Source organism: Phyllostomus discolor, chromosome 4 (genome assembly GCF_004126475.2).
Source record: "Phyllostomus discolor isolate MPI-MPIP mPhyDis1 chromosome 4, mPhyDis1.pri.v3, whole genome shotgun sequence".
In the NCBI taxonomy this organism is placed as follows: domain Eukaryota; kingdom Metazoa; phylum Chordata; class Mammalia; order Chiroptera; family Phyllostomidae; genus Phyllostomus; species Phyllostomus discolor.
This window is the reverse complement of record NC_040906.2, coordinates 56,880,749-56,908,282: the sequence shown is the minus strand read 5'-3', so window position 1 is coordinate 56,908,282 and position 27,534 is coordinate 56,880,749. Positions and strand designations below refer to the sequence as shown.

The following is a 27,534-nucleotide window of genomic DNA, read 5'->3' as shown; positions in this document are numbered from 1 at the left end:
TTTGCCCTAGTGGCTCTACATCACTTAGAATTTAAAAAAAAAAAGGCTGCAAGTTAGACAGATTACATTGCTGCCAATGTTCCTATGACTACTCACCTCAGGTAATCAGTTTTGGAGGAGGACTCCTGCACCTAACTCTGCATGGTAAATATCTGATCCTCTACTGGGCTGTCTACCCACTGACTGAAGACTAGAAATGCATTTCATTGTCTCTGTGAGTATGTAACTGAATGAATAAAATGTAGGTTATTTTATCATTATTTAGCATGTTCTCTAGTAAGTGATTAAAGAGCCGCTTTCACAGTTCCTAAACCCAAATCTGTCTTGATTTTACTTTTTTGAGATCTTTTTAAAATTTAATTGTTAGTAAGATAAATCCTTAGATCTGTCAATTAACAGAACTTTTTAGCTATTCCTGAATTTGAAGGTCTTGACTTCCAAAAAGGCAGAGCTGTTTGCTTGTGGCATGGACATCTCTCTCTGTGTTTTCTCTTATCACTGTCCACATTTGTAGGACCTCTGCTGTGTCCCTGGGACTTTTCTCATTTTTATATTAATTATGTTTTTTTAAAAGGTGTCTGCATAATTGCGTTAGCATTAGTGGAGATCTCAAAAGTCAAGAATTCAATTATAGAAACATTTTAAATATCAAATTTATCTCTTTAAAAATAATTTTATAAAGATCACTCAGTATACTTACATCAACGATCAAGAAATCTAACCAGCACCAGGCATTAGTGAAATAGGTTTGAAATCCATAAGCTACCCATTTGAGAAGCATTTCCAGAATGAATATATAAGTGAAGACCTTGTCAGCATATTCTAGCATGGTTTTGATCGTCTTTCGCTGTTCAATGTATATATCTTCAAAAGCCTGTGAATGAAGAATGCTTTTATTTTACTTGAATGGCTTGTATTCGCCAAATACTTGATAAAATTGCTTAGTGCAATACTGGTCACACAACACTAATTTGATAAGTATTAGCTAACATCAGAGAAGCACCAAGCATCAGGAAAAAAAATTAAGAAATTAAAACTAACAAAAAATATTGGCGAGTATATATCTTACTGATTTAGTATGTGCTCTCTTCCTTGCCTCTCACACCAAATCTCTTTTTCAAATTACTGCTACACAGACTTGCTTTTAAAGAAGTAATATAAGCTCAGAAAAATAACTAGAAGTTTTGTCAATGAGGGAGAGACTTGGCCTATTTGAACATTACCTTGAATATTTCCCTGAATGATCTGGTTTATTTTGAGAGAATAAATTGATTAGACATAAAGAAAACAAGAGACACCTTTAGTCCACATGTGTAAATGTGATTATTAGGGAGAACAGGAGAGTATTTGGTATGGAAGGTAACCTAGTCACAGAATGTCTCCGTTAATGGTTGTCTCAGCGAGAACATCTGTTATGTAAACACCAATGAGAAATTCCATCTGGCTCCTTATGATCTGATTATGAGGTCTGTCCAGAAAAAGTCCAACCACTGTTAACATAACAAGAATAGTTTGTGCAACATTGATGTAACCTGGCAGCCAAGGAGAGTGGACTGGAATGTGCATGATTGAACAATGACAACTTCACTGTACTAGTCAGTGGGACAGTAGATGCCCTTGATTGAGCAAGTATGTGGCCGTCACATTCAAAATGATTGCGCAAGTAGAAAAACAAATTTACATCAAATTTTGTGTTAAGCTTGAATATTCCTCCACAGAAATTATTCGGATGATTCAAAAAGCCACAGCTATGGGCAACTGGTGATTGGCAGCTTCATGACAATAGAGCTCTGCTCTCACATCATGTCTCCTGCGGAGTTCTGGGTGAAACATCAAATTACTCAGGTGACGCAGCCCCACCACAGCCCAGATTTGGCGCCTTGCAACTTCTGGCTTTTCCAAAAACTAAAATCATCTTTGAAAGGGAAGAAATTTTAGACCTTCAATGAGATTCAGGAAAACATAATGGGGCAGCTGATGGCGATTGGGAGAACTGCCTGAGGTCGCAAGGTGCCTAGTTTGAAGGGGACTGAGGCATCATTGTCCTATGTACAGTGTTTCTTGTATCTTCTTCAATACATGTCTCTGTTTTTCATAATACATGGCTAGGTACTTTCTGGAACAGACCTTGTATTCTGCACTGAATTTTGTGTAGATAAACCCTGGGTGCTAGTCTCTGCAAAACATAGATATATCTCTTTTGCCTCCTACACTCACTGTATACTTTTGACATTTCTGGGGAATAACCTATTTTACTGGAACCTGATTTTTGCCAATATTCATTTCACTTACCAAAGCACCACTACTAACAAGGATCATGAAGACAATGAAAGTCTCAAACCAGTTGTGTTCAACAATGCTGTAGCAAGTTTTCCGAAGATTCCACCAGATCTTTCCTTTGCCTTCTTCTATACTTACTTGACAGAATGGAAACTTTTTAATACATCCTAAAAGATAAAAGTAAATGTAATAAATTCAAAAATATATTTTACTTTTTATTAGGAAAAAATAAACTTTGGTGCTCCCTCCCCATCCCAATCTCAGATTATCATTTTAAAGTGTAACTGGTTACTCAATTCCCTAGTTATCTGCAGCGTCTGTCCTATATAGTGAATCATTTTCGGATTTAGGTATTGTACCAGCTACCTGGAATTCAAGGAATTACTTTACCAAGAGCTGCTTAAGAATAAATGGTTTCATTCTTTACCTCTAGTTAGGACCTTTTTTTGTCACAAGGCCATTGAAGAAAATAGTGTCCAAGAACATGTTCTCAGGGTTAGGGAAAAGCCACATGCTCAGATTGTTATTCATTTTTTTATGTGATCCTGGATTTTCACTTCCTTCTTTTCATGCACAGAAAATCCCCATATCTTCCCAGGTATCGGCCACTGTCAGTTTCCCCAAGCTAATTTATGTTCAGTCTTGGTGCTTTTCTTAGCCACACCTATGACTCATCTTGTCAGTCAGTGTCTCTATTCCTTTGCCCTCCCCCTCTTTGCTTTCATGTTATTTCTAACTTCCATCTACTCTCCTGCTCTAACACTCTGAGCTTCTACTCATCAGATTAAATTCAGCCACACTGAATCAGCAAATCTTTATTGATTTGTATGCAAGACACCATAGCGGTTGCCGTGAAAACAACTGTTCTCTCTGCCAAAGCTCTACAACACGTCTCCATTCCCAAGCAGCTCTGGTCACAGCACAAATTAACAACATGCAAAACTGTAAGGGGTGGGGTGTAATTATTGCAGCATCTATATATCAAATTGCTACATTGACAGTGAAGTTTGAGAGATTGCTGAATCAATTAGATGACATTCCCGAATGCCATTTATCTCATAGGGTTAACTTCACACTCCTGAAGATAAAAAAAAAAAAGTGTGTTAAGTCATCTTAATTACTGAGGCACAGTCACTGCTATAGCATAATCTGAAAATATAGATGAATTAAGTTTTGGAAGAGAAGAGGAAAACAAAGATAAATACACTGTCACCATTTCTTTGAAATGTTTCTTTCAAATGAGGCATATTCAGTCTCTGTAAGGAAAGAAGGGAGATTACATTTAATTGGGTTAGAGATTGTTTACCTTCAGTAAAACAAGCTTCTGGTTTAAGGTCTTCCTCTGGTTCAGTTTCAGCTTGTTCGCCTTCTCGAGGGGGAGCAACATCAACTGTGCTTCCTTCAGATGAGCTGGTTGCATTTAATTTCTGGAAACAAAACCCCATAGTAGAGATGTAATTTTTCTTCCTTTTTATTCAGTTAATTTGGAAATTCTCTGTCATAGTGTGATAAAATGATAGTGATAGCATTTGACTCTATTAACATTACTGATAATTATGCATTAATAATTTAACATAATTAATGTCCTATTGTTCAAAACAATGTAACTACTGATCTGATTCGGACAATGAAAAAATAATACATTATTCAATGTGGGTGATCTGGAAATGGTGGCTATTACTGAGTAGCTTGTTCTATGATCTGTATTTATATATGAATGCCATATGAAAATCATCTACTACATTAATACTCAGGCCAATTCAAAAATAGTTTGATGAAAGTTTCTTATGCTGGCATCCACTATTGATTATATTAATTAAAATACATCAAATCAAATTGTAATTTCCACCTCTTCCAATGGAAATTTTCACAGGGCAAGGAACATTACCAGTCGCTGTAACTACCGTCCATGTTTCTGTAATTTTAGAAAGGGAGAATGGCTCATTAATATTAGTCACAGTCATTATACTTCAATTTTGAGCTATACTTTTCCTTTGGCTTACATAATTTTCTTCTTGCTTTACTAGCAGAAAAATGATGGATTGCTCTTTCTCTCTCTGATCCCCCTCCCTCTCTCCCTCCCTCCCAACTGTTTAAATGAATTCAATACTTGCCAAAGATTTTTAAATGGAAATTTCTTCATAAATGGCACTGTCCAAAATCTGTGTAGACTTATTAGGAGCACATTCTTAATTCAACATGTGATCAGGCTGTGGATTTTTCCATTAAATAAATCATTGTGACATGCCACATGGCCAAGAAGAGCCACTTTGTTACAAGAATAAATATCTAATAAGCACTCTGAGATCACTTGGGGAGACATTATGGATGTGTGATGCTTTGTGAAAACTGATGCAAAGACACGACATACAGCACAGCCTAGGCAATGTAAAGCTTTCAGGATGAGAGAACAGTGCATGGACATGGTAATGGATTCAAAGCCTCCATTAACTTTAGCAGCTAAGTGGCAGGGTCACTCTGCCCTAGCCTTCTGAAAGAGTTAATGTTTTATTAAAAAAATGCCTGAATGACTCCCTAAGAAGTGCCTGAATGACTCCCACAGGTCACATTGGAGGAAATTTTGCTCAAAATTCTTGATTTATTGAAATTATAATGCAAATGTATTTTACAATGTGAACTAATTGAGGAGTAGTATCTAAATGATACTTTCTGTGGTGTTACTTTGAGGGTGAGGTTAACCAGGTGCCGCTAAAGAGATTATGGAAATTACTGTAAGTCAAAATATAATTCTATAATAAAATACCTCCTAGCCTGGAGTATGCTACAGAGAGAAGCCAGACCATCATTTTGGGCTGATGGTTCATAGGATCACTGCAGTACAAGAATTTCACCATTCAATTCTTCTACCTTTTGGAGAGGAGGGAGACGGTGACATATTTTTTTTCCCCAGGACTTTTCTTTCTTTTTTTCTTTTAATAGTCAGGATATCTTTATTCTTTCAAGAAAACCCCAGGAAAGCTACTGCTAGACAGAATTGCAGCAGACTCAGCAACTATCTCTTTTCTTCCAATTTCACTTGTTGTACTGGTTGGACACTATGACATCTAATGAGTGGCCACAGTAATATCATAATTGCATAATATGGTAACAGTGTAACTGCATATATAAAAGCAGGAAGAAAACAATGTTTTTTGAGATTACTTATAAAAAGTTTTATGTTTCTTCTTCCTCTTGACCAGTCCAAGCTCAATCACTTCTTTTGAGCCCAGTCTTGCTTCACCTCCCATGAAGCCTTTATTTCCTGCATGATTTCTCCACACTAAATTTTATAGAATGGTTAGTCCATTATACCTATTTGTTTTGACCAAATATTCTGATAAGTATATTAAAATTATCATACATAAAATTATATACTTTTGTACAAATACATAAACATACATACCAAAAATGTATACACACACAGACACATACCAAATGGTCTGAGCATAGAACAGATACTAGTGTTCTTGAGTTCATGAATGGTGAATAGAAGAATGAGTGCATTTTTGTGTTGCTCTTGGGGAGAGAATTATAGCATTTAGATAGTATCATCTCTCCATTTTGACATATAACTCAATTATGGTCTTGACAGTTTATTTAATCGTGTTAGAAAATGTATCCTTCATAAATAGGAATTATTTAATTAATAACGTTTTAGTGATAAAAACACATATTTCCAAAATGTTTCTCTAAAATATTGGTGGACATTTGATAAAGAAATCTGAGGGAAAAATGAATAAGTATAGATGTATATACACAAACAAATACACATATAATTTCCCATTTATAAACTTTAGAAAATATACTCACCCTTCACTTTTCATTTTACCACTGTTAATATAATTGTAAAATGTTTATTGTTTTGCATTACAGTTGTATGCCATATATTACACAGGTGTCATATATTTAAATACAAGTACTTATTTAAAGCAAACCTTTCACAGCACAAGTAATTGTAGCTACTAATTTGGATGGCAACTGAATTTACTGTTTGCTGAGTACTGTATATATTTTTATACCAATACTTTCTTTAGATTATAAACATTGGTGAATGTGGTTATATTTGGATATAAATAATTTTAATTTTCTAAGTAGCTGTGTAGAATATGCACTCAAATATTGTAAAGAGGGTCAGTGGTGTGTTAGTTCACCTCTATCTGCCTGGCATTATGATGCATAACATGTTTTTTGAAAACAAGCAAGGAAAAACTTCTGCATGATTTCTCAAACAATTAGAACCTATTTTACATTGGAGAATTACTCCACTGTTATCCATTTTCTGATCAAAAGGATAAGCACTTTAAACTTAGTCTAAAAGCTCCTTAAGGAATGTTCAGACAGAGACTTGTAATAGATAGTTGGTAGGCTAATGTTCATTTCACTAAAAAGTGTTTCATAGGAAGTTCCTTTCCCTATGGAGGTTGATATAAAGTCACTGCTTCTCAAATTAAAGAATCAGGCTTACTTACATTATAATCTTCATAGGCCACAATTTTGTCAGAGGAAACATAAAAATATTGCATCAACTACATGCAATTTTTAAGTTTTTAAATTTACCTACATTTATAGGTTAATGCTTAGACTGTCATTAAATTATAACAATTTACCAATTATGATATACTTCCTTATTGCTCTAATCACTGGATGCATAAAGAATTTTGCTACTGTATTTTTAAATCACAAAAAGTTTTAAAATTTACCTGCATTTATAAGTTAATGCTTAGACTGTCATTAAATTATAACAATTTACCAATTATGATATACTTCCTTATTGCTCTAATCACTGGATCCATAAAAAATTTTGCTACTGTGTTTTTAAATCATTAATTTATACCCTAGAAAACTACTTAAGCATTTAAAATTCTATACATTGATAAAATACTATCTACATAATCTAAACATTTTCTAAGTTCAACACTTTGACATTCATACTCTGGTAGAGTATAGTTTGTGATACATTTTATCATAGTCATACCAAAATGACTTATTTAAAAGCATGTAACTGGTTTAAAAGCAAGTGACTGGTGATAAATACAAAAAAATAACTTACTTTCTTTATATTGCCATAGCTGTGATACTACAATGATATAAAAAAAGGCAAAGAAAACCTGAAATGAGTTTTTTTTCACGTTAAGGAACTTGATGACTATACTAAATAACTAAAATTACTACTTGCTCTGAAGTAGTTAGAAAAAGTATATTTAGCTATATAGGCATAACAATACAAAGCTTTCATATGGAACCACATAGTACAAGCTCAGACTTGTTTTCTTGTACTATTTTTTTCCTACCCCTGCAATATTTTATAGCGCTTAAGGTTAGACTCTTCCATCCCTTGTAGAAACTACTGAATCTACAGAGGGATGATGGCTTATGCTCCACAAATGCACACTGGAAAGCAGGTTTTAAGATGCAACATTCTCCAGGCCGAATTCAGCCGCAGAACACATGCCTGGCTGTAGCAGAAGCCCAGCGCAATGCTGTGGAAGCTGCACGCTGATCCAAGAACCACGCTCTCAAAGACATGGTCCCTGAATGTGAAGTTTTCAAGGTTAACAGCAAATACCACTCATAAGAAATGACAGTCAGCACCCAAGTTTCCCCCCTAATAGCATGAACTCACACAGAAATCTCCCCTTATGACGAAATTGTGCTTAATTTTTATCCAATTAAATAATGAAATTTAACTTTCAGAGATAGAAGAGAATGTTAGCAACTGGCCTACTTCCACTGAAATGCGCTCACATTTCATTTGTTTTCAATCAGCTATCAAATGTTTGACTCTCACAAACTGCTGTATTAAGAGGCAAAATAAAAGATTCAGCCATTACAGATTGCCTTTAAAATCTACTCATTGATCTCAAAACTCCTGGGTTTTGCCTTCCAAGTAGAAGAGGAGAATCTTTTGATCATACACACTATCAGGGCCTTAGTCTGATCTTTTGGATAGGCATATCCATATCTTGACTTATGATATTTCACATGAAGAACAGGTAGCCACACAGGGAGACCATTCGGTTGCTTGTCTGAGGCAGGAAGTACACGATTAAAGTCAACAGTTTCCTTTTCTGGACCACTTATTGAATAACCAAAAATAAAAACCAACTGTATTTGGTTTGGCCTGGACATATTTTAAATGCACAACACACTTGTTGCTCCTTTCAATTTTAGTTAGTCTTTTTAAAAAAATTTTATTTTAATCATTGTTTAAGTAATAATAAGATCATAGTACATGAAACTGAAAATAATTGTGTGGCAGTTGAAGAGTAAGGTAAAGGGGCATCAAGAGGACAGAAGGAACAGCTGGTTTATCTTGAGAAGGCATACAAAAAATTACCATCTTAGCCAGCCTTCACTGAGTTTCATTTCAGCAGTCGTACACTGAAGCACCGAAACAGTCCTCTGTGGTTGAGATGGGTTCAAAGTGGCTATTTACGAACCCACCCGTTCCTCTTTAAGAGATGCCTCACATTCAGATTCCCACAAACATGACTAAAAAGTAATTTTTAAATAAAAATTACATAAATCACCATAAAGTATAGTTGTTCTATATTTCATTAATAATCTTACCTCTGAATTTGTTGTATTCTACAGCTAATCTCAGTTATTCCTAAAGAATAAGAGAGTGTGTACAAAGTAAACCTAGCAACAACCCCAAATCTGTTTGGACATTTTTTTTTCATCAAAGCCTTGAAAATTGCCAATATTCACATAGTTTTCACTTTTGTTTTATAATTTCCCTCCCAGAACTGTTACTCTGCTAAGATTCCAGTAAACAATGATATAACAGGAGAAAGTTGAGTCAAGAGGATAAACTAGAGATTTAGTTAATCCACAAACCTATGATAACTTTGGGAGATGCCCTTTACTCCTCATAAAACTATAATTAGTAATCAAAAGTGGGAAATTATCCAAGTCTCTTATTTTCACCTGCTCAGTTGTGGGCAGAAGTCAATGTACATCAGGGGAATTTTTAAAAATGGGTACACTGGACCAATTACTTAAAGATCAAGACACAAGGAACTTTCCCCCCAAACAGGAGGCTTTCCTTCTTTTAATTATAATGTTCACTTAGGGTTTTGAAGACACATGATTTAACAACTTTCCTAAACTGCATGAAAATCCAAGATATGTAGTGCCCAAATGCATACAGACTATGGCCCTTCATAGCCAAACATTTACGATCACCCTATTCTTCTTTGAACAGATCCTTTCCCCAAAAACATGAAAGCAAACATTTCCATCTGGAGCACATGAGCTGGATGGGTTGAAAATTATATTCACAGATCTGAATATAACAATCTGAAAATGGAGGCACTATTTAAAAAACCAACTAAGGCTCATTTAGGTAATACAATTTACTTATAAGGGCTGAATCAATAACAGAAAAAGTTGTGGTGTTATTTTAATGAAATAAAAGCAGAGAAATAAAAAATGCATGCTCTCATTTCAACTATAAGTTTTCGACTATATTGAGCTTTAAACATTCCTATCATGTTTTAAAATAGATATAAATCCCATGAGCATGCAATTATTGCTTTTAAAAGTATTAAAAGACTAAACTGGAAAACTCATGAGCAGAATCAGACAGGACGCTGGGCCTGCCCGTCTCGCCTGACCATGCTGCAGTGTGGCACACGATTCAGCAGAGAGCAGCTGGGCATGTCCAGCAGTTCCTTGCCATGGCACGGGAAGGAACATAGCTGAGTAGCATGCAGTCAAAATTCATTTAGAAAGTGATTGTCCATGTACAACTTGCTTGGGTAACCTGGGTAAAAGTGGTGGCACGAATCTCTGGCTGGTTAAAAAAACACCAGAGCTGCACTCTTGATGGCTCCAGCTTGGTTTTACCCCTGTGAGAAGTAAGAATGGTAAGCAGTGAAGGTCACAGTATGATAATGCTAGATTGTGATTTGGAATTCAACTTAAAATACAATTCTTAAGAGCACTTATTATGTACCCTTTACCTAGGAAGACAATGAAATCTTTTAAGAACTAAATTGTTAAAATCCAAAGTTATATAAAAATTTCAAGAAATCATGATTATGGGAACTTCAAAACTGTAAAAACAAACAAAATTCTACATTAAATCTTGTCACAATATTTGTATAATTCCAAGTTATTCCAAAACAAAAAGATCAATATTGATGTTTTGAAATCTGTACATTCAATTTTCCTATATTTTTTAATGTAAAGCTTTATATTTGTTTCCATACCAGTCTGTTTATGTTAGTGGTTTATATATATGATACAATAAATATATATATAATATATTAAATGTATAATATGAGCAATTCATATTTTTATCTCTAAAAACTTATAGGGATCATTTCTCCACAACTGTGTTGCAACAGGATTTTTTTTTATGAAAATGAATGGAAGGAATGGACCAGATAGGTTTCAGATACCATCTAAATTTATGATTAATTTACTGCCTCTTCTTAAAGCACAAATGTATTGAAAAGTTTTCCTTCCTTTCTTCCTCTCTCCCTCCCTAACTCCTTCCTTCCTCCCTTTCTTCCTTTCTTCCTCTCTCCCTCCCTAACTCCTTCCTTCCTTCCTTCCTTCCTTCCTTCCTTCCTTCCTTCCTTCCTTCTCTTCCCGTACACCTATCTCTCTTTATCTCTTTCTCTTTCTTTTATAAATGTATCACTCTGCTGGGTTTAGCTTGTAGGTTTTTTTCACTTTTGCAGCAAAGGGCATATTCTGTATTTTCCAAAGCACAGCTCAATGTTCTGTTCTTACTTGTGGTCAAAAAACTAAGCATGAACCAAAATGTCACTTTATGGATACATTATTTTTAATTGTGTGTGTGCATACATGCAGTAACTACTAAAAATGAATGGCACAGATAACATGAATCTTCATCTGAAAAGTTCAGCTGCTTTTAAAAGTAGCTCAAAGTTCAGATCAAAACTGAACTTTGTTGAAATTTATCTAAATCTTCTCTACAACGTTAGAACATGCTAGTTTTTGCTTTTAAAAAAGAACAATGTCTTTTTAATCCTTGTGTGAGCATACATGAGAATTGCCCTGTTACTTTTCTAGGTTTTCTTTTCTTTTTTTAATATATTTTTATTTATTTATTTTTAGAGAGGGAAGGGAAAGAGAGAGAGAGACATCAATGTGCGGTTGCTGGGAGCCATGGCCTGCAACCTAGGCATGTGCTCTGACTGGGAATCGAACCTGCAATGCCTGGTTCGCAGCCTGCGCTCAATCCACTGAGCTACATCAGCCAGGGCGGTTTTTTTTCTTTATATTAATTTAAAAAACCATTGACATAAAATTTATTGTTGAGTTTAATTTTAGTGCACAAAATAATTTGAAATTTACTGTGCAAATAACTGGAATTTTATCCTAGTTTTATAACAGTATTTAATTTCATATTTACTTTGATTTATTTACTAATATTACCTGCACATTTTTAAAAGTTTCATTACATTTTTGTAATTAGATTCCATGTATCCAAAATTAGCTTGATAAAGATAGAATGCTTATTTAAAAAGTCACCCAATAATGGAATTTTGTTCAGATAATAAAATATTTTACAGGACTTGATAGTAAAGACATTGTATCTCATTATTCCAAATTTATTATTTTTTAGCCATTAAAAAGACATGACAGTGAGGTAGTATGCTTCTAAACAATCATTTGAAATATCTGTAGACACTACTGAGTTTCTAAAGTATTCTGGAAACCAACTATTTGAAACATTCTGTTTCCATATAACCAGTGTGATAAAACTCATGATATCAATGTAGTAACAGTTTCTCTACCTCTTTGGCTTTTCTACCTCTTCTCAACCCCAAGGGAGTCTTGTCCTTAGTCTTCCCTTAATTTTTCATTATCATCACTTCTTTGATAATCTCCCCTAGTTCTGACAGAGCTAATAATTATGAAATCTGCATTACTGAAGCGATTTCCAAGCCCTGACCTCTCACCCAGCCTCTGGGTCCAGACACCGTCACTTCCACTTCATTGTGTCCCAAAGAAATTCCTTCTCTTCCAGCAAAAACTTCGTAATCTTTTCTGAAAACATTTTCAGACAGTGACATTACCATTTTTCCAATTCCTCAGATTGTTTACTGAGTTTGTCAAATGGACACTTAGTCTCAGTTCCCATTATCACTACCCTAGTCCAGAAGTTCCTGACGTCATTCTATCAAATGATTGTTATTACATCCCCCACCACACACCCACTTATCCCTTACTCTAAACTGTTTTATTAGCTGATATCAAATAAATGTTCCTAAAACATCATTTATTCTATTGGTTCTCCCCTGCTTCATAACACACAGCTCCTTATTGACTATGCAGCCAATTCCAAACTCTCTGACCTACTTCAAAGACTGTGCAATCTGAACCTGCAACGATTCATGCATCTAAACCTATTTTACAACTATTTCTTCAACAAGTACTTTATTCATGCCGATTGTTTCACTGTCTCCCCTTAATACTAAGCTCACTCTCAACTGTTTTTGTTTAGTAGATTTTTGCTTTCTGCTTTCTGTTTGTATGTTTGGCTCAGAATTTGAGGCCTATTTTAATTTTATCACTTCCATTTAGCAACTTGCTATGTTCTTGCTGTTCTCAATACCTATAACTTTATATTCAGTTCTGTAGGGTTAAACTTTTAAATGTCTTTTGTAATTTTGTGAGTCAGTGTTAGCTTCCCCAAAAGTGTTGAGATTTCCTTGAAGGGTTTCGCTAGGGCGAAAACCCTCTAACTCTTCCTTACTCTTCCTAACTCTCCTCTAACTCTTCCGTACTCTTACTATTCAGCAGAATGCGAAGTTCACCAAAGTGTTCAATAAATGTTTATTAATTAATTGGTGTCTCCTCTAGATAAATCTACATCAAGTGATGGAAACTAAAATTAGAAGTGAATTCTTATTTTACTAGAATGAACAACATATAGGTTAGAGTAAGAACCTTATATATCATTTTGTATGTATTTTTACCTTTCCCAAAATATTTTCAAATTTACTATTATAATATATCTCGGCAGCTCTGAAGTGCCTGAAAAAGAATCTGGAGGTTATGAGTTGTGATATTGTCAACTACTTATTACTCATACAAATTCCATTGATACTGTTACTAAAAGAGGAAGGTTCTAAAATATGCTCAAAAAATGAGTCATCGTTAGTTTCATTCTTAGGGTGTGAATATTGTACCCTCAAACTAAAATTTCCTTTATAATTCCATGCTAGACTTAATTCCTACTAGTATGTTAGAAATTCACAAATAAGTAATTGCAAAATTTTAATCCTGTTCTCTACAACACAGTATTGCAGAATTAATACCATTAAGCTACTATTAGGAGATCCTATGAATTCTTATACTGTACAACAATTTCTTTCTTTTTAAAAAAAAACTAGTAAAATGACAATAAGAACAGCTTTTCATTCTACAATTTAATTATAATCCTCAAGTAGAGCTTTTCTAAGTACTTCTTAGTATTTTCAAATTCATCTGGAAGACCTTATAGATTTATTTGCTCATCACTGACTGGGCGTAATATAATCAGTGTTATTGGTAGTTTTCTAATATGTGTAATGCTTTATAAATGAATAATACACTATCATAGCCAATAAGACTTTCAGAGGTGGGTAAAGCTACATAAAACTTTCACATTAAAATAAATTATGGCAAAACCTTACATATTATAGAAAGTAAGGAGGTGATACCTCTACAATGATCAATAAAAATACAGTTCATTTACTTTTCTAAAAAGCATAATATAGTATAGAATAAAACATTAAATAACATCTTGTTTTGGAAGGTCATATTTTTTAATTAGACTTTCAAAGTATCAAGAAAATAAATATACTAATTATTCAAAATGAAGATCTCTTATGGAAAGTTAGAATTTTGTTGAGTGAATTTCCTAATAAAGAATATCTCATACTTTTCTAACATTACCATCTATATGACTTTCAATATACTTTTAAATAACATAAACATGATAAAGATGCCAAATAATCATATTGCATGGTTATTAAAAGAAATACAACATAAAGTTTAAAAGCATTCTTACCTCTTTGCTTTCTTCTAGTTCTGACTCACTGCTGAACTCCTCAGTGTTTAAGTTTTCAAAGTCAGACTCTCCAACAGCAATGGGCACTGTTACAGTGAGGCTGGGGTTGTTTATGAAGGACATGTCATTTTCATCGATTACATATTTTTCAACACTGCTTCCAGTACCTACACCACTGGTGGTTCCATTCCTATCTTTTAGATAATTAAGCTCTTTGCTTATTTCAATTCCAGTGTTATTGGATGTGCAGCTGTCTATTTTGTTGCCTTCATGGATTTCTATAACTTTTGGCTTTCTGAGAAAAGTTTTAAGGAAACAGTCCCGTATCTTATTTTTCACATAATCAATTCCCTTTTGCATCCTTCCTATTGCAATCTGGAGATTGTTCATTTCATTATCATCATCAGTAGCAGCAAGATTGTCAGAGCTAAATGAACTCAACAATAAGGCCAGAAAGAGGTTCAGAACCTAAAAGAAAAAAAGAATATTTGCTACATTAATATTGAAGTATGCATAAATATAATAGATTCAATAAGCAACTCATAGAGAAAGAAAATGAGAGAAACATCAATGTGAGAGAGAAACATTAATCGGCTGTCTCTCATTACCTACCCTCAACCTGAGACCAAACCCAAAACCCAGGCATGTGCCCAGACTGGGAAGCGAACTGGTGACCTTTGGGTTTGCAGGACAATGCCAAACGGAGACACACCAGTCAGGGTATCTTAGAAACTCACAGATCTTTGCTAAAAATAATTCATCAAATGCTTCATTGCTTACTATATTTCAGACACCATGTCTCAATTACACACTAATAAAGGACCTGATATCTTCTACCTGCTTTAAGGGCAAAATGGAAAAACAGGCTTGTCTTTCCTACTGATGACAATGGGAAACCAGAGCTTCTAAGTTTTAAATTATGTCTACTCAGGGTTGCTACTGAAGGATAAAATCCCATTTTTATGGGTACAGCCAATAAGAAAAAAATTTTTCATTTTAGTCATTTTACCAGTTTGTCTAGGGAATGTCTAGCTTTGTGTTTATTTAATTTTTAAGATATTGTTTTTTAAGTTTTAGAGCATGAAGGGAGGGAGAGAAACCTGTATGCAACAGAGAAACACTGATCAATCAGCTGCCTCTCAAACGCACCTCAACTGTGTACCCAACCTGCAGCTCACACATGTGCCTTCACCCAGAATTGAGCCGACAACCTTTCACCTTGGGGGATGACACACAACCAGTGGAGCCACACCAGTCAGGGATGGCTTTGTTTTTAAATAAATTATTTATTTATTCAATAGCCTAGTTAAACAATATTCTTGATATGCTAAAACAATGTACTTGAAATATAAATTCTTTTATCCAATGGACACAAACTTTTATAGCAGCAGAAATTTCTAAATGCAAATTATGTAACATTTCCCATCAGTATGCTTCGAAATTGATGTGTCCAAATAGTTCAACAGATGGAGCAAAACCAAAAATCATTCCAAGGCTTAGGCTAGACCTGTACAATGCAAATTACTTTTCTCTTTCCTCTTTTTGACAGAAAATATGAGGAAATCTTAACTCTCAGAGTATCACTGGGATACATGGGGAAAATTATCTAATTAACTGATAAACTATAAGTAATAAAGGAATAATTAATCATAGCTGATGCAAAAGGAAATTTATGTAAGGGAATGTTTTTAGCTTGAAATGTAGTTATTGAGTTTAAGAAAATGTTACATTTTAGGAAGATACATGCAATTCAAAAACCCCAGTTTCTTTCCTTATTTCTGTATAAGATTTTGTTCAGAATCTAGAGCTTCTTAATTTACTATTCTGAAAAAAAAATTGCCTGTCCAGAGATATGCCACAACATTCTTTTAAGCATCCTCATTTGAAACATCTCTCTCAAAGTAAAAGTCCATTATGATGGTATAAAGAAATGCTTTGTCCACACATGATTGAGAAATTTAAATATTAAAACATAAATATACAAATTGTGCTTTTGCATTAGTATTTTTAAATCAGACCTAAAAGTATGTCTTTCAAACCCAGTCAATGTCTATATATATGAATAACTTAAACTGTAATAACTTTATTTCTTTAAGAAAGCAAATACAGGGAAGAATATATTTAGTCCTCTTCCAGCTTATTAGGATAATTATAATATATAGTTAAAATATAATGCTCTATCTCATTGAAATTTGCCTTCAAAATTTGGTAATATGCACCTTACTTATTGAGTAAGCAAACAATATGAACTCTGAATTTACAATGAAAATTCTCAATATAGGGTAGATAGTTATGTTTATAGATTTATTGGAGATTATTATCTTATTAACCATATTTTGTTCTTATCAAAATAATACTTGCATAAAAATAATTCAGGCTATATAATATCATTATACAGTTAGTCTTGATTATAAAAACATTTCTTTGAAAGAAGAAAAACTAATATTTTCCCCAAACTTTCAGAAAGACCTCATTTAATCATCACATCAACCTCAATATTTCAGTTTTGTTATTCCATTTCAGAGTTTGGAGACTTGGGATATTAAGCAACTGGCTCATGTTTAGAGTGCCAGCACTGGGATTTGAGTCTAGATCTTTGATGATAAACCAGAGATATGTGTACTGTGTCAGGCCACTTCTCTAGCTACTGCCCAATCTTGTCCTTAATTATGAACGTTTGTAACACATACATACCACGAGGTTTCCAATGACCATGACCAACATGAAAACAATAAGGCACATGGTTTGGCCAGCGACTTCCATGCAGTCCCACATGGTCTCTATCCACTCTCCACACAGCACACGGAACACAATCAGGAAGGAGTGGAAGAAGTCATTCATGTGCCAGCGTGGGAGCTTACAGTCGCTGTCAATCTTGCAGACGCATTCTTTGTAGCTTTTACCAAAGAGCTGCATGCCGACCACGGCAAAGATGAAGACGATGATGGCCAGCACCAAGGTGAGGTTTCCCAGGGCCCCCACAGAATTGCCGATGATCTTGATTAGCATGTTCAGTGTCGGCCAAGACTTTGCCAATTTGAAAACTCGGAGCTGTAATCAAGTGGAAAGCTACTCTTAGTATTAATCACTAATACGATTTGGAAGTTAGACATCATTTTATTAGTACATTATATTGTATACCAACCTCTGAGGGATATAAAATCTCAAAGCATACTAACAAATTTAAATCCAGAAAAAAGTATTAATGTTATTACAATTATAAATCAAATCATATTATTTAAATGCAAAAATAAAGAAGATAAAATATTCTAGATGTGACAAAACATTTCTGATTCATCAACAGATACATCTATGAAAACAAATTAATATTTTGATTAGAAATATTGTGAATTTCGCCAACTAATATCATCCTCATACTATATTTTGAGAGTAAAAAATAAATTTTAAAACATGAATTATATATTTTAATGCATTTAAAAAATAAAGATAAAATACTTTGGTAAAAAAGTTATAGGTCTACTTTTAATTTGAAAAAATACACATTTTACTTAATTTCCAATAAAATTTTGCATATTTTTCAATAAATTTTTTGCAGAACTCAAAAAAGTTCATTTTACCATTGTTTAATGTGCTGATGGTATCAAATATTTTCCTACATGCACCTTTGAAGCAGCTCCTACTAGTATAAGTAAGGTTGATATAAAGCTAAGATTAATTGGGGGCTAAAATTTTTATTTGCAGTTGCGTGTAGACTTTAAAGCAAAAAAAGTCAAGAAACTTAAAACATAATTTTAGAATTACATAAGTGTTTTTAAATGTGCCCTATATAGCTAGTAATTATGAAGTGTTTCAACCTTTTTTATCATTCTTAGAAAATAGTCACACAACTTTAAAGAGGACATTTATATGTTTTCTTAGGATACCACATATATTGGTATAATTTAAAATATCTTTAAAAGTAAATAACTAAGTAAATACATATCATTTCACTTTTAAAATAAATTTTTCTCTTAATGAAAGACAAAAATATAAACATTCTATGCAGATACCAGTCTGAATGATCTCAGTACAGACAACCCCTCCACTTTGGACAGGCCAAGCTCCATCAAACTGAGACTGACAATGATTCCATCAAAGATATTCCAGCCCTCTTGGAAATAATAATATGGATCCATGGCAATAATCTTGAGAACCATTTCTGCTGTGAAGATCCCAGTGAAGACCTAAAGTAAAAGAATGTGACAAGTTGATACAAGTTTAGTGTTTTATTTCAGGGAAGTATTCTAAGTAGATTTATTTTATTTAGTGAATCTAATAGATTTCCAGGAAAATGTTGAATTTAAAATGTTTCATTGTCCTAACCCGGTGCTCAATTGGTTAGAGTGTCATCCTGATACACCACCACTGTGGGTTTGAACCCTGGTGAGGACACATACAAGAATCAACCAATGAATACATCAGTGAATGGAGCAACAAATCAATGTTTCTGTCTCTCTCTCTCTCTTTCCTTTTTTTTCTCTTAAATCAATAAATAAAAAAAATAAAAATATCGTCATTTACATTTTAAATTTGTTGCTGAATAATAGCTTCTGAATCGCTGCCCTTTTCAGTACACTATGCTTCTACTTAATCACAATAAACTTTTTTACTATTTTTGCATTAGGGACAAATCGATATGCTGTTGGAAGTTACACAAAAAGTATTTTAAATTTAGCAAGAACCATATTTTGTTCTTGATTTTTGTTTTTTTAAGAAGCATCATCTTATTTCTATTACTCTACAAACACTCCTGAAAGAAGAATGAATTTGCCACAAATGTCTTATAGTAATGATCTATGGATGCATGCCTCAGAATTAAGGTTAATGAGTTAATTTAGCAAGGCACTGCAGATTTAATAGAAAACAGCAGAAGAACATCCTCTGTATGCATACATTATAATTAAGATTAATAAATTATTTGAGTGTAGGATGAGTGTCTATCTGACGATAGAATGAAAAAATGATGAGACCCCGGCCAGGCAGCTCAGCTGGTTAGAGCATTGTCCCTGTATGCTGAGGCTGCATGTTCAATCTCCTGTCAGGGTGCATACACAAGGCAACCAATGAATGCACAAGTAAGCTGAACAACAAATCAATATTTCTTTTTCTTCTTCTCTCTCTAAAAATCAATAATTTTTTAAAGAGTTAAAATTTAAAACAATTGGAAAACTGAAATGAACTGAAAGTTTGTTTCTTAAGCTCAAAACCACAGTCAAAAAAACCCTAAAAAACATGAAGTTATGAAATTAGTTTTGCAAAAAAAAAAACTTTTAAAGCAACTCTCATTTTTAACCATAAGTAAAAGCTGCATTTTATGACTGTCAAGTCAAACTTCCCATTTAGCAAGTTAAATTAGCTTTTACCTTGGAAGAACTCTGCCAAAATAACAGTATCAAAATTATTTGGTTTTGTATAACATTGTATTAATTTACAAATCTTGACCCATTCTTACTAATATGTAAGTGCAGCTAACTCTCATTTTTTCCAGTCACAGAAAGACCTAAGGAAATGCCTATCCAGAAAAAAATATCTTCAGTTCATCATTTATCCACTCAAATGGAAATAAAATGTATTTTAAGCAAGTGTGGTACATGAAAATTCAGATATATTGTGGATTGCACATTGAAAAATGATTTTTCATTTTATAGAAAGATTCACTATAGATTTTTCCCCCAGTGAATGTAAAATAAATTCTGATTTATACAAGTATTTCTTATGTAAAGTTTCAGAAGCAGATACTATTTGAAACAGGCAAGTTAATTATAGAAATATACTGAATTAAATTTTCCAGGAAAGAGAAACTATCCAGGTTAATTATCTGCAAATATCTCTTCCTACAGAAAATCATAAGGTATTCTTTTTTAGCTCTTCTGGAATAACTAAAAGATATCCTTCATTATGAAAACCTGTACCTTAAACTTACATTCTTTCATTTAAAATTTAATCCCAACAAGACACTTCTTTTTAATAGTAACATTTTATTTACAATTTGAAATTTAAAAGCATAGCTGTTTGTAGCCTTAAATGTTTTCCATTTATGCCTAAAAATCAATAGGATTGTTTTTGGTATATTTTAGTCTAGGTTTAGCATTGTCATGAGTAAAAATTTTTAAAAAGTCTTCCTCACCCAAGCTAAGGTCAACCAAAGATATTGAATATGATGCTGTTTTTTACATAATTTTAAAACTCCATCAATAAATGCTAACAGCCCTGACTGCTGTGGCTCAGTGGGATGGGTGTGGTACCAAGAAACAAAAGGCTTGATATTTGGTAGGGGCACATGCCTAAGTTTTGAGCAAAGTCCCCAGTTGGGGGCTTTGTGAGAGGCAACCGATCCATGATTCTCTAGCACGTCCATGTTTCTCGCCTTCTCCTTCTCCCTCCCTTCCCTTCTCTCTAACAATAAATAAATGAAATCTTAAAAATATGCTAACAACAGAAAGAATTGGCAACCTCTGGATGTATACAGGATTATATACATAACACCCATATGTGGTTTATAAACAATGCTAATGTATGTGGTTTATAAGCATACATTTATCTGCCTTTAAATTTTCTGTATCAAAAAGAATTTTTAAAGACCCAGACAACTAATGAAAAAAATATAGAATGTTTATTGTTTTGACTTTACCTAATTATATCTTGCATACTCTACAAGTTTTTGTCTTTTGAAAATTTGGATTATGTGCTTCTGTAGTGATTTATTCATTCACTTACGCATAAAAATTTCTGAGCATCTAATGAATGGTAGATATCATACTAGCTATAAAAATGCAATAGTAATTAAGACATACAAACCTGAAATTGCATAAAACTAGTTCATTTACGCTGATAGATTTCTTATGGACAGTGAATGTATAGGCTTTCTAAACCAGCTTCTTTAATGAGGGAGAAGGTAAGTTTAGTGAAAAGTTACTAATCTATTCTATGTGATGACATAGGATAGTAAGAATGTAATTGCTAAGGATGAGGATGAGAAACAGCTGTGAGTCTGGACCAAAAGAAAAGAAATTTGGGGCATTTTGGAGTTGTTTGGGGTGGGACAGAGGGATAGGGGTGATCAACTATTAGGGATTAAGGTCTCAGTTCAGGGATGGGAAGGTTAAATTGGCTGAACACCACTGAGTATTTATTTGGACAAAGAGAAAAGTTCTGTTGATTTACATTAAAAAGAAATGTTCATTCAAAAGCCTGAGGTTCTCATAATGATCAGGTTGCTCTACCGAATCTCTGCTATTCCATTCCCCTGTACTGTATTTTATGTAACTGCAGCCTTTCACATCATTATTACTAGTCTCTGTTTTTGATGGTTTTAGTTTTATTATTCCCATGCCTTTTGAATATGCATCTTTAAATATTTGTTGTTGATATTTTTCATTTGGGATGGAATTGAAATGTATTTTAAAATGGTGACAACTTATTTTATATTTGTGAGTTTCACTCCCTCATCTGTCAAACAATATTTATCAAGATGATTTATCAGGCTTCTGTCTAAAATTCTTAGACTTCTCTCGCTATTGTATTACTTAGCAAATTTTATTCAGAATTTGGTATACACATGATTATTGTTACATAAGAGCCCTATTACAAATTGTTAGTTTGGAGATGACAAGAGATTATTATTATTGTTATATTATACCAGGGAAGGAGTTAGAAGCAAAATAGCACTCCATTAATGCAAGAGGCATCCTAGGCAAATTCTATGATTTGGCTCCCAAGTGTTTTATCTTTCAATAAATGAGTCACTGTTTTTCTTTCAAAGACTTATCATATTTCTGAAATTTTAAATTAATGTCCTATACCACAGCCATTTAATTAAAACAATTTAGCCAACTGTGTTACTTTAGGCTTTTATTCCTGAATGGCCTATAAGATCCTTAGAACAGGGACTATGTTCTGAGTTCCTTTCTGGGTTTAGCAGAATAAGGACATAACCTTAATCACTGGGTATAGTGAGAGTTATTATAATAAAAATAACCAGTTTGTAGGAGCTTCAAATCTTTGTATATATTCCTTGGAGAAAAAGGTACAAGTTAGTTGGAAATGTTTGTGTGATGAAAAGGTTGCCTAACCTTCTATGATTGTTTGGAGGATTTCTTGCTTAGACAATCCCTCAGGTGGGTGCTTGGGCTTTACAATGGTCAAAACAGAATCAGAAACAAAAAGAAAACAGAACATGTTAGAGAAATGCAATGAAGATTTGAGGTCTCTTGATACTCAAATTTATTCAATCTAATCAACAGAGAGAAGTGATGTAATTTTTATATGCTCCAGGAACAGAATGCAGAACGGACACATTAATCTCAGCCTGAAAGTTATGGCAATTACTTTATGGGGCTTTTTCAGCTAATCAGTTCAACCTCTATGATCTTATTTATGAGGCAGTATGCAGTTATTTGAATGATAATAAACTAGTTCACAGAAATTCTAAATTTATTTCGATGAGCAAACCATAAACTCCACAAAATATGAAATGCAACCCTCCAAGATATATAATATAATCAGTCAGCTAAGTACCTACAATATAAGGAATATATTATTTGTCTATCTACATATGAAATATCTATTTTACAAGATATATGTGAGATACATAGTATTTTTCATATGTGAACATTTATTATAAAGTCCACATATGGACATTATTATGATTGTCCATATCAAATAATATATTGTACAATAAATTAAACTTTAAAATGCTTTAGGAATATAAGACATTATCATCAATAATAATAAAGAGCTATCAACCAACAGGAAGTCAGTTTATACATGCTCATATTCTTATGGTTAGAAATAGTTAATTCAAGTCTGTTCCCTGCCATGTATGCTCTTCATCTTGATGAGCTTTGTTTCCCCATCAGTAATGTCAATTTACTAATGGTTCTACCAGTCATCAGTCTTCCACCTAACTTCCCTACCTCATTATCTTTGTTGCTGCTCCTAAAGTTACAGAATTTCAGAACTGGAGAGGACATGAAAAGTTATCTAAAAATACTCATGAGAAAACAGACCCAGAGATCTATGAGAAAACAGACCCAGAGATCTAAGTGACATTTTCAGAATCATCCAGATACCTAGCATTGACATTGGACTTGGACCCAGTTTTGGTGCTCTGGCCTAGTGCTTTTCCATTTGATTATCCTATAATTCAGCCTCTCCTATCCTGTGCTTCCATACTCAATTGCTTCAACACTGGAATTCTATAAAACCTCAATTTCCTGCTTCACTTTGAGAAATATCTTCCTTCATTTGTTCAACTTCCCTAGCACCCCAATATTATTGGAAAAATACAAGAGCTAGAGCAGAATTGTTTTCCATCGGTATTTCAAAGAAAGGTTAATAGCATACATAAGAGGAAGGAAATTGTTTATTAAGCACATGCTAGATGCCAGACATAGTGCTAAGTGTTTTCACATTACCTCACTCGACCTTCACAACAACCCTGGGAGGTAGATATTAATATATCCGTTTCAACAACAGAAAACAAAGACTCAGATGTTTTATCAGATTTGTCCAGATGCTACATTACTATTAAGCATTGGCAGTGAGGTCAAACCCAGTTCCGCCTGACTGCAAAGCTCCTGCCTGCTCTTTCACAAAACTTGCTACCTGAAGCAGCCCTTTCAGACAGGAAACAATGAGTTGGTTATTTGTTGAGCAACAACCACATAGACACTGTTGGAAATACAAAAAACAATGGAATATGACCTTAGTCATCAAGCAATTTACAATGGATTTGCAAATCAGGAATTATGATAAAATAAAGATACAAGAGTTTAATACTCAATCATGTTTTATTCAGAAATTCATTTACATTTAAAAAAAGAGCATTTAATTAGGCTGAGTGGCATTAGAGGAGATGAGGTGAGACCTGAACTTTAAAGAATATGAAGAATTAAAATGAGTTGACTTGAGTCGAATACTGTAAATGTGAACACAGGCAACAATGAGTTGTTTCTGATATGTCACTATATAAACATTTGTGTGGTGTTTGTGTGGTGTAGTGACAAGGCTAGTCTGAGGGGGCTGATGGTGACTGATTAAGAAACAATGGACAATAAGATGGTATAAGAAGAATGGGTTTAGCTGGGGCGTGGGGAGTCTTGAAAACTAGCAAAGACTGTTGTCCACAAATATAGAAAATAGATAATTTAGCAAGGTAATAGCATATTGAGTACAGAAAACTAGAAAAATTATTTTAATAGTAGTTATAGGATTAAAAAAGACATACCTAGAAAGAAGTAGTAATAGGCTTTCATATCAATTTGTATACAAGGAATAAGGGGAAATCAAGTCAAAACAGATGTAAGCTTCCTATCTTTGAGTCTGGAAGGGCACTACTGGAGGTATCACACAACTGAAGTGATGTTTGTTAGCATTTTTAATAAATTCAGGGAAAGATCATATTTCAGCTCTCACATGTTGTATTTAAAGTTGTCCCTGAGCACTCTGGCTGGTGTGGCTCAGGGGATTCAGCACCAGCCTTGAAACCAGAGGGTCGCAGGTTTGCTTCTCAGTCAGAGCACATACCTGGGTTGTGGGCCAGGTCCCCGGGAGGAGGTGCACGAGAGGCAACCACACATTGATGTTTCTCTCCCTTTCTTTCTCCCTCCCTTTCCCTTGCTCCAAAAATAAATAAACAAAATATTCAAAAAATAAAATAAAATAAAGTCCCTGAGAAAAGAGCTAGAACACTGGAAATATAGGACTGGAACACAGCTTATATCACAACAATAAATAATTGCTAGAGTTGCTGAGTACATAAAAACATGGAGTGAAAAACAGCTGTAATAGGTACAAGAAAAGAAATTCAGAAAAGGAGGCAGAGTTGAACTGGTTGGAAAAATCAGGGAACACTTAGGAAAAAAATCAGTATCACAGGTGCCAAAGGTGAAGATCTCAAGAATCTGGTGGAGTTCTGCTGAGACTAATGATTCAGTGAAGTTGAAACCACTTATCAAGGTAGATGTTTATGAAGTTTTATGCAGCTATGTACCCAGTATTTCTTTTCTATTTTCTATTGGGGTTGGTTCCTTAAGATCGCCATGCTTTCATATGACTCCACTCTCAGCCAAGGCTGATTAAAGCAGAAGTGAACATCTAATCCAGGTCAAACAGAGTCCTCTTATCATGAGACTATTCGAACTGAAACTGAAAAAGAGAGCCAGTCCTTTTTCAGTGCAGATGTTACAAGATGTAAAACCGGTGAGTTATGGCTAAGCATGTTTCCTGACCTAGAGACACAAGATGCAATGAGCATTTCAGCTCCATCCAAGCCCTTGGTTAAAGCCATTTCCTAGAGTCCAACTACTACCCTTTATGTGGTGTGGTAGTTTATCTTTCCTTTCTGTTTCACAAGTCAGGTTTTCCCCCTCTTAAGTTAATTTGAGTTTGTTTCTGTCTTGTGCCAAAAAGATAGGTGTTGATTAATAAACTACACAAACACTTTCCTTACTTCTTTATCCATTCCAATTATTTATATAATTTAGGAGGAAATGGACATGTCAGCACATACACACACAGATGTCTGCTCTAGTAATTTGAACCAAAAGTATGGCTAAATTACAAATGCATTTCTGCCAACTATTTCTTCTCTGTGTGAATACAACTGAAGTATTTTATTAGATTCTCAACGTTCAACACATGTGCCACAAGAATTTTTAAAACATGCAGTACCTGACTATGCAGTCAGGAGCACTGACTTCTTTTCTCTTAGACTGTCAAATAAAAAATGACAACAGCCAGTAAAACAATAGGTGTTCTGTGTGAATCAAAATGATATCTATTTTTTGGTCAGATTGTCAAAAAAAACATAAGGTAATTTTTGGTGTGCCACAGAATTTTAGTAATTAGATTATGTGTGCCATGAAATGAAAAAGGTTGAAAATCACTGTACTGGATAATTCAATTTCAAACTACTGGGCTCTCTTTCTTATAGAAATCAACCTGTACGTTCCTCCCAATGGACATGATCTCTTCAGAGGTTGTGTACCAAAACTAATGTTTGTGGAACTAGATTTACATCTCATGGTTTCTCTAGATTTATATTTCCAGAAAGAATGATGATAAGGCCCTGCCCAGGTAGCTCAGTTAGTTAGAGCATCATCCAGATGCACTTAGGTTGCCGATTCAACCCCTGGTCAACACACATACAAGCATTAACTGATGAGTGCATAAATAGATGGAAGAACAAATTTATGTGTTTTTTTAAATCTCTTTCTTTCCCTCTCTAAAATCAATTTTAAAAAAGAATGACAATAAAAATTTTAACAAGTTTACAATGGGTGAGACACCATTATTGATGAGCCTGGACATTGGTCCAAAGAATCAGCATTCAAACTAGTTGAATTTTAGACCTTATCACTGGGATTCCCTATAATATTTACTTTAAATTTTTTTCTATGCAAAAAAGAGGGTATTTTTGTTTTGATGCAGCACATATGGATTTCTTTTTTGGTCTACCTCTCCAACTCCTGCCCAAGGAAATTAGTGAACTTCAAATAAACTTACCAGGTTTCCTACAGTCAACACACTACTGAATTGACCAGTCATTGGATAGTGCTCCATGGCCATGAAGAGGGTGTTTAAGACAATGCAGATGGTGATGGCAAGATCAACAAATGGATCCATAACAATTAAATTCACAAGACGCTTCACTTTTAACCATGCATCACAGCAGTCCCAGATCAAGAACACATTGGCAAATCTGTACCAGCAGGGTGGACATTTCTGTCTAGATTCTTCAAGTTCTGGAAGAATGAAAAATAGGAAGAGTAGTAAACAACATTTAGAGTGAATTATTGTTGTTATAGATTATATATTATTTGATAAAATTGATGCTTCTACTTGACGAATAGTTTATATAACAGCTTAACAAACGTGAGAAGACAATCCCATTAAATATTTTCATAAAATATTCATTAAAATGTCATAAAATAGACTTTATTTATCCTTTAATTAATACAAAACCCAAACACTTTGAATTTAATATTTTGTTTCAAACTAATTTCATTTCCTAATAACTGCTGATTAGATAACTGCTGATTAAATTGCTATATTCTCTGTATCAAAACAGAAATTTTTATCAACTTTACAGGGATATTAAACATATCAAACAGTATTATTTATTTTGAAAATACCTTATTGGGAACACTGTCTAAATCTGTGATCCTTATTAGTATGTGTGACTTATTCTCTCTGATTGTCTCCACATCAGTGTT

The 27,534-nt window shown here is 33.8% G+C and overlaps 1 protein-coding gene across 8 annotated transcripts in view; it reads right to left on the bottom strand.

The window, feature by feature from the left end:
* The window catches only part of SCN3A (sodium voltage-gated channel alpha subunit 3), a 114,644-nt gene that overhangs the window by 23,889 nt on the left and 63,221 nt on the right, over nucleotides 1-27,534 (bottom strand). For all 8 annotated transcript variants that reach the window (XM_028509184.2, XM_028509195.2, XM_028509183.2 and 5 more), the window contains 7 exons: nucleotides 26,825-27,063; nucleotides 18,328-18,501; nucleotides 17,012-17,368; nucleotides 14,318-14,785; nucleotides 3,587-3,707; nucleotides 2,293-2,447; nucleotides 701-874 (listed from right to left, as the gene is read on the bottom strand). In XM_028509184.2, the coding sequence (XP_028364985.1) occupies nucleotides 701-874; nucleotides 2,293-2,447; nucleotides 3,587-3,707; nucleotides 14,318-14,785; nucleotides 17,012-17,368; nucleotides 18,328-18,501; nucleotides 26,825-27,063 (1,688 nt within the window). The remainder of the gene's footprint in view (nucleotides 1-700; nucleotides 875-2,292; nucleotides 2,448-3,586; nucleotides 3,708-14,317; nucleotides 14,786-17,011; nucleotides 17,369-18,327; nucleotides 18,502-26,824; nucleotides 27,064-27,534) is intronic.